The sequence below is a fragment of the Chelonia mydas genome, chromosome 19 (genome assembly GCF_015237465.2).
Source record: "Chelonia mydas isolate rCheMyd1 chromosome 19, rCheMyd1.pri.v2, whole genome shotgun sequence".
Classification (NCBI taxonomy): domain Eukaryota; kingdom Metazoa; phylum Chordata; order Testudines; family Cheloniidae; genus Chelonia; species Chelonia mydas.
In genome coordinates this window covers 7,230,724-7,249,804 of record NC_051259.2, presented here as the reverse complement: position 1 = coordinate 7,249,804, position 19,081 = coordinate 7,230,724, and the positions used below count along the sequence as shown (strand labels likewise).

The 19,081-nt window shown below is 51.0% G+C and overlaps 1 protein-coding gene across 23 annotated transcripts in view; it reads right to left on the bottom strand.

The window, feature by feature from the left end:
• The window catches only part of MACF1 (microtubule actin crosslinking factor 1), a 252,980-nt gene extending 235,044 nt beyond the window's left edge, over positions 1-17,936 (bottom strand). For 22 of the 23 annotated variants that reach the window (XM_037881677.1, XM_043531974.1, XM_043531971.1 and 19 more), the window contains exon 1: positions 17,702-17,936. In XM_037881677.1, the coding sequence (XP_037737605.1) occupies positions 17,702-17,921 (220 nt within the window). In that variant the 5' untranslated portion in view covers positions 17,922-17,936. Of the gene's footprint in view, positions 1-948; positions 1,166-17,701 lie in introns of those variants that run through there. The other variant, XM_037881678.2, reaches the window with a different exon arrangement.
• Between the last annotated feature and the right edge of the window lie 1,145 nt (positions 17,937-19,081).

Below are 19,081 nucleotides of genomic sequence, written 5' to 3'. Positions count from 1 at the left end.
GTACATCAAAACTGCACACTCACTGCCTCTGCCATACACCCCCAGCAGCTGCCTAAAAGATGCACGCAACGGCTTCAGAAATCCAGGGCCCTCACGTCAGCATCCACACACTCACTAGTGACTGCGTGGGGAGGGAGAACCACCTTCCTTTTAAAGAGCCCTTAAACGAAGCTACCTTAGTGACAGCCCCTCTGGGTGGGAAGTAAATGATTTAGGTGCCACCTCCCCACCGCTAAGCAAAGCATCTTTGCTGGGACTATCCAAGAGTTTCTCTCTGATAAACAAACTGACCAAGCCACACAAAGTGAGACCCTGTTTATAACAGTCACCCATAAAGTGTTTATGGCTTTGGATTCCCACAGACAAGCCTCTGGCTGGCTTTGCGCCATCACCACCTCCCAGGAGATGCTCGTGGGAGGTGTGCGAGCCTACAAGAGAAAGGCAGATCTCAGGGGGCCAGCGTCCACCCCCACGATGCGACTGTGTGCGCAGGGCTGAATAATAAAAGGAGAGACAGATCCAGCCAGGGGAGCTGCCCCCCAATGCCCATTACTCCAGTGAGATACAGGGTGGGGGGACAAACAAGCCGTCCAGGCTAGAGTCCCTATAGGAGGCAGGGGCCGAGCTGAGGGCTCCATCCTCCTCCTCCTCCTCCTCCTCCCCCAACCCAGCCTTTGCCCATTGATCCTCCCAGCTGGGACAGGGCCCATCCCTGGGCAAGGGGCAGGCTGAGCAGCCCGCGGAAACGGCTACATGGAGCCGTGTCCCCGCAGCGGCGCGCCTGAGCCTGCGGGAGCGGCCGGCCAAGGCTGCGGCAGGCCGGGGCTCCCTCCCCACCCCACCCGGGGAGGGGAACCGGGCCCGCCCCGGGCTCCGGGCTCAGGCCACTCGCCCGCTGGATCCCCCAGCCCCGGCTCTCTGGCCCCGGGGCCCCGCCGCCCGCGCTACCTTTGTACCGCTCCAGCACATCCTCGTACGCCTGCACGAACTCCTTCTCCTGGCTGCGGTTGGCCGGCAGCAGCCCGGGCACGTAGCCGGCCATGGCGCTCCCCTGCCGGGCCTCGGCGCGGGCTGGCGGCGGGCAGGCTCCGTCCCGCTCTCGGCCCGGCTCCGCGCGCTGCAGCGGCCAGGGCCGGTGTCCGCCGCTCGCGTTTCCGCCGCGCCTCTTCCCTCCGCCCGGCCGGCGGCGGCGGCTCCTCCCGCTGTCAGCCGCGGCTCGGCCCCAGCCCCCGGCCCACCCCCGCCGGGCCCGGCCGGCCCGGCCCAGCCGAGCGGCGGCGCCACCTGGCGGCCGGCCGGGGACGTGCGGGGGCAAGGCCGGGCCAGGGGCAGGAGGGGGCGGCGGAGCTGGGGGTCGGGGTTGCCCAGGAGATGGAGCTGGGGGGGTGCTGATGCTGTCCCCGCGGGCCGGGGAAGGATACCAGAGCCGGATCAGAACCCGGGAGCGGAGAGAGGCGCCAGATCCGGATCAGAACCCGGGAGAGGAGAGAGGCGCCAGATCCGAATCAGAACCCGGGAGAGGAAAGAGGCGCCAGATCCGGATCAGCACCCGGGAGAGGAAAGAGGCACCAGATCCGGATCAGAACCCGGGAGAGGAGAGAAGCGCCAGATCCAGATCACACCCGGGAGAGGAGAGAAGCACCAGAGCCGGATCAGAACCCGGGAGCGGAGAGAGGCGCCAGATCCGGATCAGAACCCGGGAGAGGAGAGAGGCACCAGATCCAGATCACACCCGGGAGAGGAGAGAAGCACCAGATCCGGATCAGAACCCGGGAGAGGAGAGAGGCGCCAGATCCGGATCAGAACCCGGGAGAGGAGAGAGGCACCAGATCCAGATCACACCCGGGAGAGGAGAGAAGCACCAGATCCGGATCAGAATCCGGGAGAGGAGAGAGGCGCCAGATCCGGATCAGAACCCGGGAGAGGAGAGAAGCACCAGATCCGGATCAGAACCCGGGAGAGGAGAGGTACCAGAGCCTGGGAGTTGCAGGTCCAAAACAGTGGGGCCTTGAAAAAGAGAGTGAAGGGGATCGGACCGATGGAAGAGAGAAAGGGATCGGAACCTGAACCTAGGGGGACTCTACTTCTGGAATCAGAAATGGAGATGGAAAAGAACTGGACTGAGATCCAGCCCTTGTCACAAGGGTAAGTACTGGAACTAAGCCGGAACATACAGCACAGACCAGAACCACAGAAGGAACTGCAGCCATATAAAAACAAGAAAAGAACAGAACACACCCTAGATTGACAAGCACTTTGAGTATCCAGACTCAGTGGAGAGTTAAGGAAAAAATATTTTAGAGGCCTGGACCATAAAAAAATGCAGAAACGGAGAGAAGAGGTAAGGAGAAAAGAACAGACTCTGGATCAGGGTCAGAACCTGTGAGTTTGGCTTGAGAAACAGGAGTACTTTAAAGATAGCCTGGCTGAAATCTGAGGGTCAGCAGCTGGGACAGAAAAAAGAGCAGGACCCTAAAGTCACATTGGGGCAGAGTTTCTGTCTGCTAAAAATCCCCAGAGGAACTTGGCTTCAGATTAGGAATTTTCCATTTCCCTACACTTCTTATATAGGCCCAGTCCTGCAGTCAGATCCATGTAGGTAGAGCCTTGTGCCTTGGCACAATTCATCCATGCAAATCAGAGAGCCTACAAAGACATGCTTAACTTTACATACTGTAGGTGAAACTTTGGCTTCATTGCAGTCAATGGCAAAAGTGGGCGGGGGGGAGGGCATGGATCAGTGTTCACATTGCACTCCCCATCAGTACCCGGCCCAAGCCAGGGAAGCTAATGATCCAACCAGCGGACCAAATTCGATGTGAATCCTGGTCATGTGCCACTTGAAGCACATTGCGCATATGCTAAGAAGAATGGCAAAAGCCAAACTGACAGCAACGGAACCAGAATTTCACCCTGACAATACTCCCATTGACTTCACTGGAATTACTCACTGGTCAAGCTCCTTGGGGTGAGGACCTTCTGACCTATATGTTTTGTACAGTGCTGGCCACATTTTCAGGGCTTAAAAATAAATAATACCTGCACCAATGGTGTAGTAGTTTTCCATGAAATTATTCTGCCCCTGTTTGTTTAAAATTTACTTTCAGGATTATGGAGCCACCTGCATTAAACAGAAAAATGATGATTCTGGTGATATTTTGCACCCCAGGTCTGTGGATGATTCAAGTGACATTTCAACCTTGACAGAACAGGGAACTTTAAGCCAGTTTTCAGAGTAGCAGCCGTGTTAGTCTGTATTCGCAAAAAGAAAAGGAGTACTGGAGACTAACCAATTTATTTGAGCATAAGCTTTTGTGAGCTACAGCTCACTTCATCGCATGCATTCAGTGGAAAATACAGTGAGGAGATTTACCAGTTTTGCAGGTATATGCAAATTAAGCTAATAATAACACATTAGCAGGCGTGAATGCCTAAACATTAGCACACTGTTCCTGCAACAAACTGGGATTCAGGCTTCCATTCCCTAGCTCAGTGCTTCTCTGCAAACTTTAACAAGAGGCCACCAATTCTGGTTATCACCACAATTTGGTGATAACCAAACTGAGATAACTTGGCTCTAACTTTCAAGAGTGCTAAGCACCCAAACATTCATCTGAAGTCAATGGGAGATGTTGGTGTTCAGCACCTCTTCAAAAATCAGTTCCATGGTGCCTCAAATTTCATCACCCAAAAATGGAGGCATCAAAAATTAGAGGCCAGCTGTGAAAATGTAGCTGCATGCTGCCCAGCGCCCCCTTCCAGATGGTTTGTACATAAGCTTGCCGCAGTACCCATACACCTTATCAACTCGAAACATCTGTATTGGAATTACATATTCTACAAGTCTTGCCAAAGTGTAAGTGACAGTAACAAGGCATATTGGTCAGGAGATAGTTTAATAGATCAGGTTTCAGAGTAGCAGCCCTGTTAGTCTGTATTCGCAAAAAGAAAAGGAGTACTTGTGGCACCTTAGAGACTAACAAATTTATTTGAGCATAAGCTTTCGTGAGCTACTGTAGCTCACAAAAGCTTATGCGCTAATAAATTTGTTAGTCTCTGAGGTGCCACAAGTACTCCTTTTCTTTTTAATAGATCAGGTATCATACCAGCACAGGGTTTCATATTAAATAAGCAGTGTGACAGGTAAGTCCTGTCTGGGATGGCTGGTGTGCTAAGAACCCAGCATGGGAAAATAAGGAGTGGAGGGAAAACAAGCAGCAGATAATCAATGATTTTCAGTTTTCAAAGTGCCTTAACTCCAGTTGAGTGTTTGTTTGGTAGATGGCCTGGTCTTAATAACACTGGCATCTAAATGGTCCAGGTAGGCTTTGAAATTAACATCTCAGTACGATAAATGGGTAGGCAGAGGTCAGATTGGTTGTTGACACTATTATTTACCTTTGAGTCTTGGAAGCTATTTGTGTAACCGAAGAGTGTACACACTAGCGATTGGAAAAACACCAGAGGGGTTGGTTTTGCAAAACCTCCTCGGTCTGGGATTGATTTTGAAATAATTCGTCAGTCCAGTTTTGATTTTGCAAAATCAAAAACCAGGGTGGGGCGTGAATTCAGGCCAGATCATCATTGATGCAAAACCTTCACATTCATCCTTTGAGTTTTGTCCCACAGCCTAATTAGACTAGAATAATATGCAGCAAAACCCCAAAGTCACAGGATCCCCGAGTTCCTTGTGGCTCTGTTTTTTGGAGCACCCTTGCAAATCTCTGAAACATGGTTATTGTCACAGTGTTTCTCTTCCCACACCCTCTGACTAACTCAGCAGGTGTGGAAAGAAAAAGGAAATGCAGCTTGAGCACCACCTAGTGGGGAACTTTGGGTGATGCAAGAAAACCCACCCCAGGCTTTAATCTTCACTCAACCACCACCTGCTCTCTGGAGAAGCATGAGTGAACATAGAAGAGAGACAGTTACAATCATCAGAGGTCACTGGGGATTATGGGAGGCATCCAGACAATTCAGAAGGGTTGTCACTGAAAAGTGGCCAGGGCACAAGACAATTGTGGAGGGACTTCTTCACTGGATTCCACATTCCCTCTTTCCTGGTGCTTTTGAGTTTTTGCACTGTAAAGTAAATGACATTCCTCCTACTCCTTGCAGTAGAAAATGGAACCCACCCAGGCAGCCAGACATAGGATCTACTCCCACTTTTCCTGGGCACCACCAGCCCCCATCCCATCCCCTGGAAAGGTCAGCTCCCACAACCATTCTTGGGCAGCCAAACATGCTGCCCACACCTTCCTCTCCTGACCAAACAAATATGTAATCAAATTGCCTCTTTACCCTAACAGGCAGGTCTGGATTAACCAATGTGCACTGACTTGCACAGGGCCCCCATCTAAGGGGAGGTCACAACCATGGGGGACCCACCCACGCACAAAAGAACAAAAACAACTGAGGGCCAGGAAGGGGGCAGGGCATCACAGGAGGAGGGCCCCGCCTGCATGTTATGGCCAGCAATGAATCAAGCCAGCCCCACCCTATGGGACAGGAGCTGCTGCAGGGTGAGTGCAGGGCGGGGTCACTCCCCAACTCTCTCCCCGGGCCTCCCACCCACCCACTCCCCAGGGCAGGGAAGGTGGGGCCCCCAATTGCCGTAGTGCACAGGACCCCAACATTCTTTAATCTGGCCCTGCTAGCAGGGAGTCTGAAGCAATTTGCTTGTCATCACTTGCTCAAGGCAATATCCAGGGCATAGATAGAGATGGGCCCATTAGGGACATAGGACTGGAAGAACCAAGACCAGTCCAATGCTACTGGAAGAAACCCCATCACACAATCCACTTCATAAATGTATCAAGAATCATTTTACAACTAGTTGGGTTTATTTCATCATTTCCTTGCACTCCCCGATTTGTCTCTCTGTCTCCATCTGTTATATCTTGTCTCATGCGTTGATTGTAAGCTCTTTGGGGCAGGAACCGCTACAGCTTTCCCTGACCCCTTCACTGGGTACCAGGGACTCTTTTGCTAACTGCTGGCCTAGTTCCACACATGTAAGATAATCTCTGGTCTGGACTCGTCCTCGCAAAGCTGCGAGGGTGCCATATGGTCTGTTGATCCCTTTCTCTCGTGGATAGGCACTTTGTGGCTGAGTCTGTGCCCCTCCTAGGCAGCTCCACAAACAAATATCCACCCTGAAATTGCTCCTGACCCCACGTCTCCCACTGGCCAGCAGAGCGCTCCCATTGCCAGCCTGCTCGCCATGCTCGTTTCCAAGATGAGATGGAGGAAATCAGTCTCCTGCCACTAGGCCGGGCCCCACCCCTTGGCCTGGCTCCGCTCAGCTAATCCCTTTTCATATGGCAGACTTTTTCCCTTCTTGTCAGATTCACCACCGCCCCGTCCCCAGCCACGCCCCCTTATTCTGCCTCTCTGGACAGTTTTGTGCCTTGACAGGAGGAGAAGGTTTCTGCTGGATCCAGATCCCTGCTCCAGAGCTGGGAGTTGGAGAAATCCTGGTGGGTTGCTGGTTTTTTTGCCACTGTAAGACTTGGCCTTGGCCTGTCAGAGACACGCACACCTTGGGACCCGGTGTCCTGGATGGGGGCAGGCAGCCCGAGAGACGTTCCCTGCTCCAGGGCTCTGTAACCATGGCAACCAGCAGAATGGTTACTCAGCCATCTGGGTTACCGTGGCAACATGAAAAGCCGCCTTCCACTTCAATCCCTGTGGCTCTTTAAGCCACAGAGCAGACAATTTCCTTTTGCTTTCTGTGTTTGCCATACAGGGAGCATCTCCAAGTGCGCTAATCCTTCCCTCACAGAGCTGGGTGCCCTGTAATCCCTCCCTCGCTCCCAAATACACCCCCTGCATCTGAAGAAGTGAGGTTTTAACCCAGAAAAGCTTATGCTTAGAGAAATCTGTTACTCTTTAAGGTGCCACCGGACTCCTTGTCGTCCCTGCTCTTAGAGGCTTAAACCCAGCCCGAAACCTCCAAAGCAGCAACGCCCCCAGCACTTGATTCATCAGCCCCTGAACCAGCTGAAAGAACAACAACTGCATTTCACATGCTGTGTCCTCAGAGCACTTTGGAAATACGAGTGAGTCCTCACCCAGCCCTATCCCTGCCAACGCCTCTTTAGAGATGGAGAAACCGAGGCACAGAGCGGGGACCTGACTAGCCAATAGTCACACAAGCAAGTCAGCGGCAGAGCTGAGAAAAGAACCCAGGAGATTGCAGCCCCAGGTTTGTGTGTCAGACCACGCCCCTCTTGCAGGTCTAATCTCCAAGTCCCACCCAATAATGCAATTGTTTCTAAAACTTAATCTTTATTAGTCAGGGAGACTAAACCCTCCATTACGCCACAGAGCAAATAGGGGAGGAGTAGAAGCAGAGGAAGGGTGCACTTGTGCCTACTCAGATTCCTCAAGTTTGAGTCTAGTGTACAGTAAATCTGCTCTCTCGTGAAAAGAAAAGGCGGACTTGTGGCACCTTAGAGACTAACAAATTTATTTGAGCATAAGCTTTCGTGAGCTACAGCTCACTGCATCGACTAACACGGCTGCTACTCTGAAAAATGCTCTCTAGTGGTAGTTCCAATTAGAGTGCTTAGCACAGAGAATGATTGTTGGACTACGCTACCCAGAATCCCTTACAGGAAGTTGGGTGTGTCTGCTTTTGCAGAGTGAAAAATAGAGCTGGGTGGATTTTGTTACGAGGCAAACCTCATGGTTTCTGTGTTTCCTTGCAAAATATTAATCACAGACATGAGTCTTCTCTCGTGCAGCTTTTACACTAAGCCAATTTTATTTATTTATTTGCATCAACAACCCCTAGCAAAATGTCAGTTTTCACATCAAAACATGCAACCTTTTGGCATTTCAGCCTTCACTGGAAAGAAGTGCTGAAATCCCAAATTCTGAAAATGTTGAGGTGTATGCTCTTGGGTCCCAGTGCAGCAAAGCACTTAAAGCACATGCTTAAAGTTAAGATCATTGAGGTCAATGGGAGTACTCTTGCTTAAAGTTATGCACGTGCTTAAGTCAGTGGTCCCCAAACTGTGGGGCGTGCCCCCCTACGGGGGCGCAGAGGAATGTCCAGGGGGCTGCAGCAGGGCCCAGGCCAGGCCCCCGAGGGGGCGGGTAGGGAGCACCACCAGCCCCGCTCCACTAGGGTTGCCAATTTTGGTGGACGGGTTCCTGGAGGTTTTATCACATGACATAATCTTTAATTCCTGGAGACTCCAGGACAATCCTGGTGGGTTGGCAGCCCTACTGCAGCCCCATCCCCAGTCCCAACCCCCAGCCACGGCTCCCGCTCTTGGCCCCCAGCGACTGCTCCTAGCCCAGGGAGGCGCAGACTCATTCTGTTACTGCTAAGAGATGACACCACTGGCTTAAGTGCTTTGCTGCACTGGGACCCAAAATAGGACTGTGAAGTCTGAACGGAGCTAAGTGAATTTCACTCAGCTGTAATCTCTGAAGACTGTTTTCCTCTTAAGGAATCTTCCCCTAGAATCTGAGGCCCTTAATTTTTTTAAGAACCTTTCTGGTTCATCTTTGAAAGCACATGGGCCGTGGCAGGCAAATTATAACACTAACTAAAAGCTTGCTTGACCTTAGTGCTTTAATCAGCGAGGGTAATTAACACTGTATTCCGGTATTGTGCACTGCTACATTTATGGCTGTGCCTCCCACAGGGGCGGAGGTTTTAAATTCAGGAGCTTATGATGGCACGAGGCAGCTCTTCATGCATTGGTATTGCCGTCCTTGGAGCTAAATCTCTGAACGGCTCTGTGTGCCCGCTGAGTAATGAAATAAGACAACCGTCCATGACAAGCAAAATAACAACCACCCTGACAGATTTTCATTTAAACCAGCTCCTCTGGCTGCTCACAGCAGAGACAAGAAATATCAGCTCTTCTCATATGAATTCTCTCCGTCCCTGCCTGTGGAAACCTGGCTCGCTCATCCTGCACTGCCACTCCCAGCAAGGAACAGGAAAGACCGTCTGTCCCTTTAGGACAGGCCGGATTTGCTGTTTGCCTCCCATTAGAAAGCAAGCTCTGATTTTAGAGGTGTATATGGAAGTAGACTTATAGACAACTGAATTAAAAACAGTCACAAGGAAATGAAAAAGCTTTGCTTACTAGCTGGCTTTTTTTAATTCCACCTTGGGCATCTTGCAGCTGTTCAAAAGCTGCCATCTCCCTAACGCTAGGCAGAATCTGCATCTCACCAACCAGCAAAGAATAATCAGGTTTATTCCCACATCCCTGGGGCTTGCATTAAACTGGCTTCTTTAATTTTTGTTAATTAAACAATTAATTTTGCTGTGGAAAGTGAATGTATTGAAATGGCTTCGACCAAGCCACTCGGATAAAGATTAAAACTGAACTTCGGAATGACAAAGAAGTCCAAATGTCACTGTGAATGTGGATGAAACAAGGACCCTTGGAAAATGCCAGCAGTGCCTGTCGTGTATCTGCCCGACTGCTGTCCTTGTTTGTCTTTAGGATTGGTCTTCTCAATCCCAGCCCCACTCCCTGCACGTAGATATTGGGCTACGTTCTGCTCTCTGGGTTAGATTCACAAACGTACTTTGGTCATGCAATGCTTAGCACTGCAACTCCTAACTGCTAGGTGCCACTGCCACCTCGTGCAATCCTCATCCCAGAGTCAGAACATAAGAATGGCCATTCTGGGTCACCTGTGGTCCATCTAAACCGGTATCCTGTCTCTGACAGTGGCCAGCGCCAGGTGCTTCAGAGGGAATGAACAGAACCGGGCAATTTATCGAGTAATCCATCCCCTCTCGTCCAGTCCCAGCTTCTGGCAGTTGGAGGTTTAGGGACACCTGGAGCATGAGGTTGCAACCCTGACCATCTTGGCTAGTAGCTGTTGATGGACCTGTCCTCCATGAACTTATCTAATTCTTTTTTGAACCCAGTTATGCTTTTGGTCTCCACAACATCCCCTGGCAATGAGTTCCACAGGTTGACTGTGCATTGTGTGAAGAAGTATTTCCTTTTCTTTTAAACCTGCTGCCTATTAATTTTATCAGGTGACCACTAGCTCTTGTGTTATATAAAGGAGTAAAAAATACTTCGCTATTCACTTTCTCCACACCATTCATGATTTTAGACCTCTTTCATATCCCCCCTCAGTTGTTTCTTTTGAACCTGAGCAGTCCCGATCTTTTTAATCTCTCCTTGTCTGGAAGCTGTTCCACACCCCCAGTCATTTTTGTTTCTCTTCTCTGCACCTTTTCCAATACTAATATATCTTTTTGAGATGGGGAGACCAGAACTGCACGCAGTATTCCAGGTGTGGGCGTGCCATAGATATATATTTCGGCATTATGATATTTTCTGTCTCATTATCTATCCCTTTCCTAATGATTCCTAACAGTCTGTTCGCTTTTTTGACTGCTCCGCCACAGTGAGCGGATGTTTTTAGGGAACTGTCCACAGTGACTCCACGATCTCTTTCTTGAGTGGTAACCGCTAGTTTAGACCCTATCATTTTATAGGTCCCCAGGCTCCACATACAATGCATGGGGAGAGTTAGGCATCTAACAAAGCTATTCCCAGAAGCCAGCAAGCTGAACGGGGAGCCACCTAAGCTACCCAGGAAAGAAATGCAGAGGAAAGGGGCAAGACTCACAAAGGTACCTAACTCCCATTGACTCCTGACTGACAAGCCAGAGATAGCATCTCTCCCACCAGTTGGGATTCTCAGCTGTGAACCCTCTTCCGGAGTCAGTTGCCTCAGCGAGGTCAGCCCTTTCTTGCAAGAGAGACCCCCCCAGCCCACTGCAGGGTGCTTGGGGCCAGCACCTGGGAGATGGGAGACACAGATTAAAATCCCAACTCCGCCTGATTTAGAGCAGAGACTTGGACCTGGGTGAGCGTCCTAGCCACCAGGTTATTGGCTCTAATGGGGCAGTCTGTCCCAATCTCTCCTCTGGGAGCTGTTCCACTTTGTCTAAATAATTCCATATTTACTGGGTGAGAGAGTGACTGACTCTGTAGCCCAGTGACCGGGGCACTCACCTGGGGAATGGGAGCCCTGGATTCAAACCCCTGCTCCAAATCCTACAGTGTCTTCAACACCCCAGGGGAGTGCTCAAAGCACTGAACTAATGAGTATTCGGGGCCTGCCCCCACTGTCTTTTGTGCAAGGCTCACTCCTGAAGGCGTGCGCTGAGCCCCAGTCAGGGCCTGCCAGTGACATAGGTTGGGGAAGAACGCCGAGTCTGAGAATGCTCCTGCGGGGGCTTCCAGCAGTTTAACTGTGGGGCAGAGTCAGGACTTGGGCAGTTTTGTTCCCTCCTACCAGTGGAAAATTAGACACGGGCGGACTTCACGCAGCAGCTGAGCAGTGGCTTTGAGACTGTCAGTAGTGCCTAAGAGTTGGACTTCGGCACCCAACGAGGCAGTTAGGCCCTAAATATATTCATGACTCTAGCCCCCCAGTTAGTCCAGTGTAAATCCAGAGCTATTCCCAGGCAGTCAGTCTCTGGAGTTACTCCACACTGATACCAGCAAACCTGACATCAGAATATGGCCCACGGGCTGAGCAAGTCCAAACAGGTTTAGGATCAAAGGGTCTTTTCAATTCAAAGTGGAGCATTCGCTGCCATGAGCACGAGAACACGCCAAGCCACTGAAACAAGACAGAGCAGCCTCGGCCTCAGGAGCTAATTGTAAAGGACGTTAGGCTCTAAACCTGTCTGGTCTGGAGAACCCACAAGAAGCCACTCCCAGCCACACCTCCACAGATAGGTACCAGAATCCTTTGTTCTACTTCCCGCTCTGTGTGGGCGCTAAGGTTTACAAGCCACTCATATGACCAGATGCTGCCACGTGAGCTCCTGAAAGCTCATCACCTTCAGTGGAATGTCAAGGTGCCCAGCACCACCCAGGAAGCCCGACAGCACCTGAGCAAAAACGCTTCAGAGGAAGAGCGGAGAAGAGGAATGGGAACAGATTCACCCACGCACCTCAAGTGCTGGGGACAGCCCTGAGACCTATCGGCTGAGAACTGCCGCACTCGAGGCTCCTGTCAAGCCTTTAAACAATAATCGCGCCCTCCCTCCACCCAGAAAGACATTTACAAAAATGTGACTAACAAGCAGTAAACAAAGTGACACAAAGTCTGTGGTCTGCTTGGCACAGAAGTAGTTTCCACCCCTAAGATTGTCTCCTAGCATCTCCTGCCCATTGCCCAGTCCCCTACCCACCAAAGCAGGTTGTCATTTTGTTGTGTTTCAGCTCACGGGGGCAGCAACTGTCCTTTTATTTCACAGATCCATAGATTGTAAGGTCAGAATGGACCATTATGATCGCCCCCTTGTCTGACCTCCCACCTAGCACAGTCTTGAGTATTTCACCCAGTGATTCCTTCTGCCAGCCCAATACTCTGTGGATGAACTAGAGTGTATCTTTTAGAAAGACATCCTGTCTCTTTGCAGAGACTTCAAGTGACGGAGGATCCACCTCATCCCCGTAAAGTACCATGCACAGCGACTGCGCTAGAGACAGTACGTAATAATCATACTCTGTGCAGCTACAGCATCTGCTATCTGAGTGCTCTGTGAATAATGATGAATTAAACCTCATGGCGCCCAACATGAGCTGGGGCCATATTAAGATCCCCCTTTTACAGACAGGTTAACAGCACAGAGCTAAAGTGACATGCTCAAAGACACAGCAAGTCTGTACTAACAGCTGGGAAGAGAACCTGACTGCTGGTCCTCTGCTGTTGGAGCCCTGTGACACCACCTTGCTTCATTAACAGAGGCATCTGGTGTGGAGAGTGAGCCATGCCCTGAGTGCTGCCCTGACACTGGGTTGGCTGATGGACTGCTCTTTGTAATCCGTTCTCTGCTCCCTGCAGCATGGGGAACAGAGCGACAGTTCCAAGGCCCAGATTGTTTCCGGAGTTGGCCTCTGTGCTCCCTAACAGAGAACGGGACAAGGGAGCAGGGCGGAGATGGGGAAGGCAATGGAAGAGAGGAGAAGAAAAGAGAACAGGGAGGAGGAGAGGTGAACACAGAAGGCAAGAGGACACAAGTAGCAAGTAGTTGTGTTGTCCCTGAACCCAGAAAGTCTTTTGGCCCAGACACTCGTTCACTCCCCACTGATATCACCTGTGAAAGCCACAGAATCCAGTATTTGATCCAGGACAATTCTGCCTTCATCTTGTGACCCACCACAGCCGTAATACACCCCCACTGTGCTCTCTTGAGTGGCTCAGGGTGTACTTATCCCATTGGCGATGAATACAAGCTGCTGTTGGCAGACAAAAGGACTGGAATCCATACAATTGCAGGGGGAGAGTTATGTATTTCAGGGAGCTGATTCAACACCCCCTCCTCAAATGACTAACCCAGGGATCCCAGTCATTGGTGGAGGGCGGATAGGGACAGAGCCGCATCCTGGCACCAGTTATCTCCTTGTGAAATGAGAATGGGCTTTGATAACGACAGGCAGCTGTCTTTGTAGTAATGTGGTATTAGCTCCACCCTGATTGTACCAAGAGGTGCTCACTCTCACTGAAATAGCTACAAAAAAATTCCCTCCGATATCTGTCCTGGGTCATGGCCCCGAGTGTGGATGGAAACCCAGGTGTCTGACACCATTCCAAACTGGCACCCATCCCAGGAAGATGTGGAGGTCACATCTCCTCGTGCTTTGGTGCAGCCTCCAGCAAAGATCCCAATAAATAATGTAAAAACCCAAATCAATATTTCAACACATTTTCAAATCCAGTGACATGAAACTGCTTCTGACTCTTTCTTCCCTGCTGAGTGCGGTCTAGCTGCAACTCAAAAGTTATTTTTAATGTGAAATCTGCATAAAAGCAGATTATATGACATTCCCTTTCCTTTAATCACGGGCTAGATCTACCCAGCATGACGACAGACCCCGGCATCACAGAATGGAAGGAAAGATCAGAGCAAAGTCACAGCTGGGGAAATAGCATTTCTCATCTCTTCAGCTGGGACCCAAATGAGGGCAACCCTCAACTCCACTGTGAATGGCAGGCGCTCGTCATCTTGCAGGAGGGATCAGCACTCTGCAGGACCAGATTTTTATTTCACATTGTAGGGAAGCAGATCAGGAACACAGCGCTAGGCAAAATCCAATCCTGAGCAGTGCTGTGTCCACTCAATTGTGGCTGCTCAGCGCCCCCCAGAATCAGGGTCACACTTTGCATCCGTTCTTCCAGCCATTTTCATATTCCAGCCTCCAAGGCCCAGTGTTTCTAGGACAGGGCTTTCCCACACCCCTGCCACTTGATTTTACCTCCTGTCCCAGGAATTATCATTTTAAGTGGCCGGTTCCTCCTGCCCAGGGACCTCCAGGCACCTCAACAGGATTTGCGAACAAAACGACAAACTCACACCATGAAGCAGCCTTCCATGTGGGGCTGGGGGATTTCCTGATTGGCAGGCTGCATCTCCCTCCCCAGAACAGAGATGGATTAACTCTTTCTGTTCCCCGGGGGCTGTTGAGTATCATTATTTATTATTCGGATTAAAGTAACACCACGTGCAGCTAGCCGAAACTAGGAATTTTCATTTGGCAGGAAAATTTGAAACCTGACATTTCCCATCCAATGGAAATGTGCTTTTTTTTTTTTTCTTTTTTTCATTTTTGGAAATTTTCCTTTAGAAAAAAATTCAAAATTTCATTTCAAGATAAAATGTTCATTTCAAAACAAAATTTCACATTTTTTCCCACGGGAAATTTTGTCTAAATCAATAAACAAAAATCTTCCAATCAGATCTACTGAGGAGCCCCAGTCATGGACCAGAGCCGGATTGTACTAGGCGCTGTACAGATACAGATCAGAGATGGTCTCTGCTCCAAAGTGTCCACCATCTACGGCTGACATTAAAGCATGGTTCTATCCTGGACCCCACTTTGCCTTACAGGGGGACAAGGTTGGCAAGAGCCAAACGGAAGTGATTTTATTTTAACTTGGGGGTATTTTAGACCCTTCCTCACTGGATGTGAGGAATAAGCTCCACCCCTTGTTAATGACATCAAAGAGGGAGTCCCCTAGGGTTTCCTCATGGCAGCTGCTGTTTTCAGGGAGACAATCAGCAGCAGACCCTTAAGGCCAACCTGTGACACACACACACCTCGAGGCCCCGCTCCTGTTCCTCCCCATCCCCAAGAGATAGGTAGGGCAGATGGGTGGGACGGACTCACTTTCCCAGCTGGGGGAGAAAGGACTGCGTGGTGGAGGGCGGGGCTCATCAGACATAGACCAAAATGACTTGTGACTTTTGGAGCCCAACCTGAGACACCTGCAAAGGCCCTGGTTTTCAGGGAAAGGGGCTCAGCACTTTCTTCAAAGCAAGCCCCTTCAAGGTGTCTCGATTTGGTGCTCCAGAATCACCAATCACTTGGGACAATCTCAGTCCTACTTTCCATTTTCTCTCCCCTTCCAAGAGCAGATCAAAGGACCATCCAGCAGGGAGGGGAGAACCTGCCAGCAGAGGGGGGTGGGGGAGACCAAAGGCTCTGGCAGCTGTTTCTTTTTTTCCCCAGGCAATGAAACCATCCCCCTCACCATACAGCTTGGGGGGGGAAGGGGTTGTTTACCCCCCAGCACCACAGCCCGGCAGGCAGATAGCTGGAAAAGGCCAAGCCGTACTGCTGCTGTAGGACTAACTTCTCCAGCAGCTGAGCTGCCTCCCTCCTGCTGCTGCCATGAGAAAACACTAGGGGGCTCCCTCTCAAATGTCAGCCGCAGCGGGGCAGGGGCTTAACCCTCAGACCAGGAGTGGAGCAGGGTCCCCCACAAACGCCCTAAAAACAAAATGTAAAAGTTACCCCCATATTGTGCCGTCCCTGACCCTAACGCTTTGTATTTTTTATAAGTGAAGGTCCAGGGAGAAGCAGACATATCAGATCCTCTCCCTGGCCTGCTCGAACCCCCTGCAGGATACAGGACAGGGGTGCAGAATTAGGGCCAGAAATTCAGGCATCTGCACAAATGTACTGGACAGTGTCTGGGTGACATGAGATCAGCCCATAGGCTGCACTGCACATTGTGCCCAGTGCCGTGTGAGCGGCCAGTGGGCTCCATCGGATGCAATGTCTGGTGACCAGAGACCGGCCCACAGGCCCCAGGGGACACAGTGTCCCAGGGATGTGCAAGCAGCCAGAGGATCACAGCAAAAGCCACGACTGAATCAAACTGGAATGAAATCAGAAACCTTCTGAACCACAAATCCCTCCCTGGGGTCAGGGCATGGACTTCAGGGGACCTCTTCCATCAGGGATCCATTCAGCCCTTTATTTGCTTATTTACTCATTTGGACTCAAACCAAGAGAAATGCTCCTGGTGCCCTGCCACCAATTAAACATATGGTCAAAAGGATACAAACAAAACAGCAACAAACCCTGCCCATAGAGAACCAGCCAGCAGGAAAACCACTGCATGCCCACCCTCTGACTGCCAGCTGTCTAGGCCCCTGCCCACACTGATGGGCGGGTAGTTGCCAACACTGCCCCCAAGGATGCCCCCTGAGCCACTACAAATGTTTCGATTCCTCCAATCCCCTTGCCAATGGCTCAGTTTGAACACCATCAACTGGGCATTTCATTTCACATCCACTTTCCATGGACATCCAGCTCCATGTGACTCAGCAGACCAAGTAATTGTCATGAAACCATGATGCTGCATCTCAGAGGCTGGGTCTTTGAGTCATGGAGGAGGCTGGCTCAAATACTCGGGTTTTAAATGCCCATGCAAGCCCAGCTCATGGGAGATGGAGCAGACCTGTGCAAATCAGGAATCTCCCTTGAATGAAGGGATGGGTGGCCACCTTATCCCAAGAAACAGCATTTTTTTCCTCCATACCCCCCTGTTCATTTAATTTCATCACCGGACTCATGGCCCAGGGCTGAAGGAGAGAGTGAAAGGGCTCTTCCAATCAGTGGGGGCATTGAAGGACCATCATCATCTCCTAGCATCTCTGCGGTAGAGTGCTTGAGCATTCTACCAGCTACGGAACTGAGGCTGTGTCTACACGGGCAAACAATGGGATACATGATTCCCCACTGGAGATGCCCCACCAGCGGCAGAAATGGTGGAAGATAGAGGGTAGACGGGGGCACATGCAGGCTCAGGTACTGAATTATCTAAACTGGCTTTGTAGTGAAAATACTCGAGCCCCAGGTACTAAACATCTTCCACCACTGACACCACCCCACAGTGGTAAAGACGCCTATGGCCTGTCTACAGTATGGCTTCTACTGCTGGTGGAACTGCACAGATGGTGAATGATAGGGTCCCGTTTCTTCCAGAGCACAGAAGGCTTGAGAGACCTCAGGCCACCTCTGAACATGGGCCTCTTGTATCACCCTACACCCACTGACGGCAGCTAGGTTTCACTCCCTTTCGTTCAAATGAGGGGGCCAGTCCAGTGCTCTGGTGGCACCACACACCTGAATCTGGGTCCCTCATTCCCAGGGCTTGCAGGAGGCTTGGAGCGCTACAGAGAAGCACAATTAGTCCTATGGGAGTGGGGCACTTGGGATGGCTCTTAGGCAGCCATTCTGGGCTGACTGCAAGGAGCGGCATGGATGAGCTCTAAAAGAAGGCATATCTGACCTTCCATGGAAGGACGGTGGCCTCATGATGAGATTCAGGGGACAGTTATAAAGGGAACAATAGAGACATGGCTTTAATTCCTAGGGACTCCATGTTTCCTTACCAGCTACTCTGACAACAGCTCTCTCTGCTGGGTCCAGCACTGAATCCTGGCTCTTCCGCTTCTTCTGCTCATGCAGGGGTAAATTCCAGGGTAAGGTGTCGCCCGGGGGGCAAGGAGACAGACTTCCCGACCTCTCGCTTCTGTAGGACCTCTCACTTCGGCACGACCTCTCGCTCCGGCACGACCTCTCGCTGAGGGTCTCTTCGTCGGAGGAAGACATGGCCCACACGAGAGGGATCCGCTACTCTTCAAGGACAGCAATCTGTGGGTGGATAAAACAACACATGAAGTTCAGCTCCATGGGAAGATACTAGCAACCTTCTCTTGATGTCCCAAGCGGTCCGACCAATACGTGGCCACGGGGTGGCTCAGGGGGTTGGCACTGCGATGGGCATCCGTTCCGGTCCCAGACACCTGTTCCAGTTTGACACAGGCAGGTAATGAGCGCTGAGCACTTACGACCTAATGGCTGTTCAGCGCCTATGGGAAATTAGCTGGCGTGGGCCCCCACTCAGGGTCCCCGTGGAAATGGCATGCATGTTGGCAGTCTCAGCAGAAACGAGCAAAGGCTGAACTAGGCCTGGAGACCCTGAGAGATGTCACTCCAGGGCAGGTTTAAGGCAGGATGGTGCGAGTATAAGCTTACGCTGCTATTGCATGTAATGTGTCTGTTCCGGGCATGAACAGCCCTTCAACCTTCCTCAGCTCTCAGGACACCACCAAAAACCCGACCAGCACAGAGCTGCCCCAAGCCAGGCAGGAGGGTAACAGCGTGAGGGCCCTCACACCAACGTCCAGACAACACCAGCTGGAACGGCAGCTTCCTCAAAGCAGACACCTGTCAAGAACAGCCAGAATTCCAGCAGCTTGAGCTTCCTCACAGCAGTGCCAACTACAGTCTGCCACAGTGTGACCTGCCTCACAGCAGGGCCCTGCAGTGCCAAGCAGAACAATCACCGTGGGAGTGTACTCAGAACAGTGCCCTGTAAGTGCCAGCTACGATTCCTGGCCTATGAACTGCCCCCCAGAAGTTGTGAGCTTCCTCACAACAGTGCCCTGTCAGTACTGTGTAGCTCTCCCGGCCTATGAACCTCCCCCTAGAAGCTGTGAGCTTCCTCACAGCAGTGGCCTGTCGGTGCTAACCAGAACAGCAGCCTCGTGATCTTTCTCACAGCAGTGCCCTACACACCATTGCCTCAGTTTGCCATTTTCTGTTACAGGATGACTTCAATCCAGGGCTCCGCATAGGAAGTACAACACCATCATCTTGTCTTGGCCCCCAGAATATAAGCTGGTACCATCGGAGCTCTATGCACCTTGCTCAGTTCAACAAAGCAAACTCAGATTTAAAAAAAAAAAAATCTGACAAGAAGAAGGTTT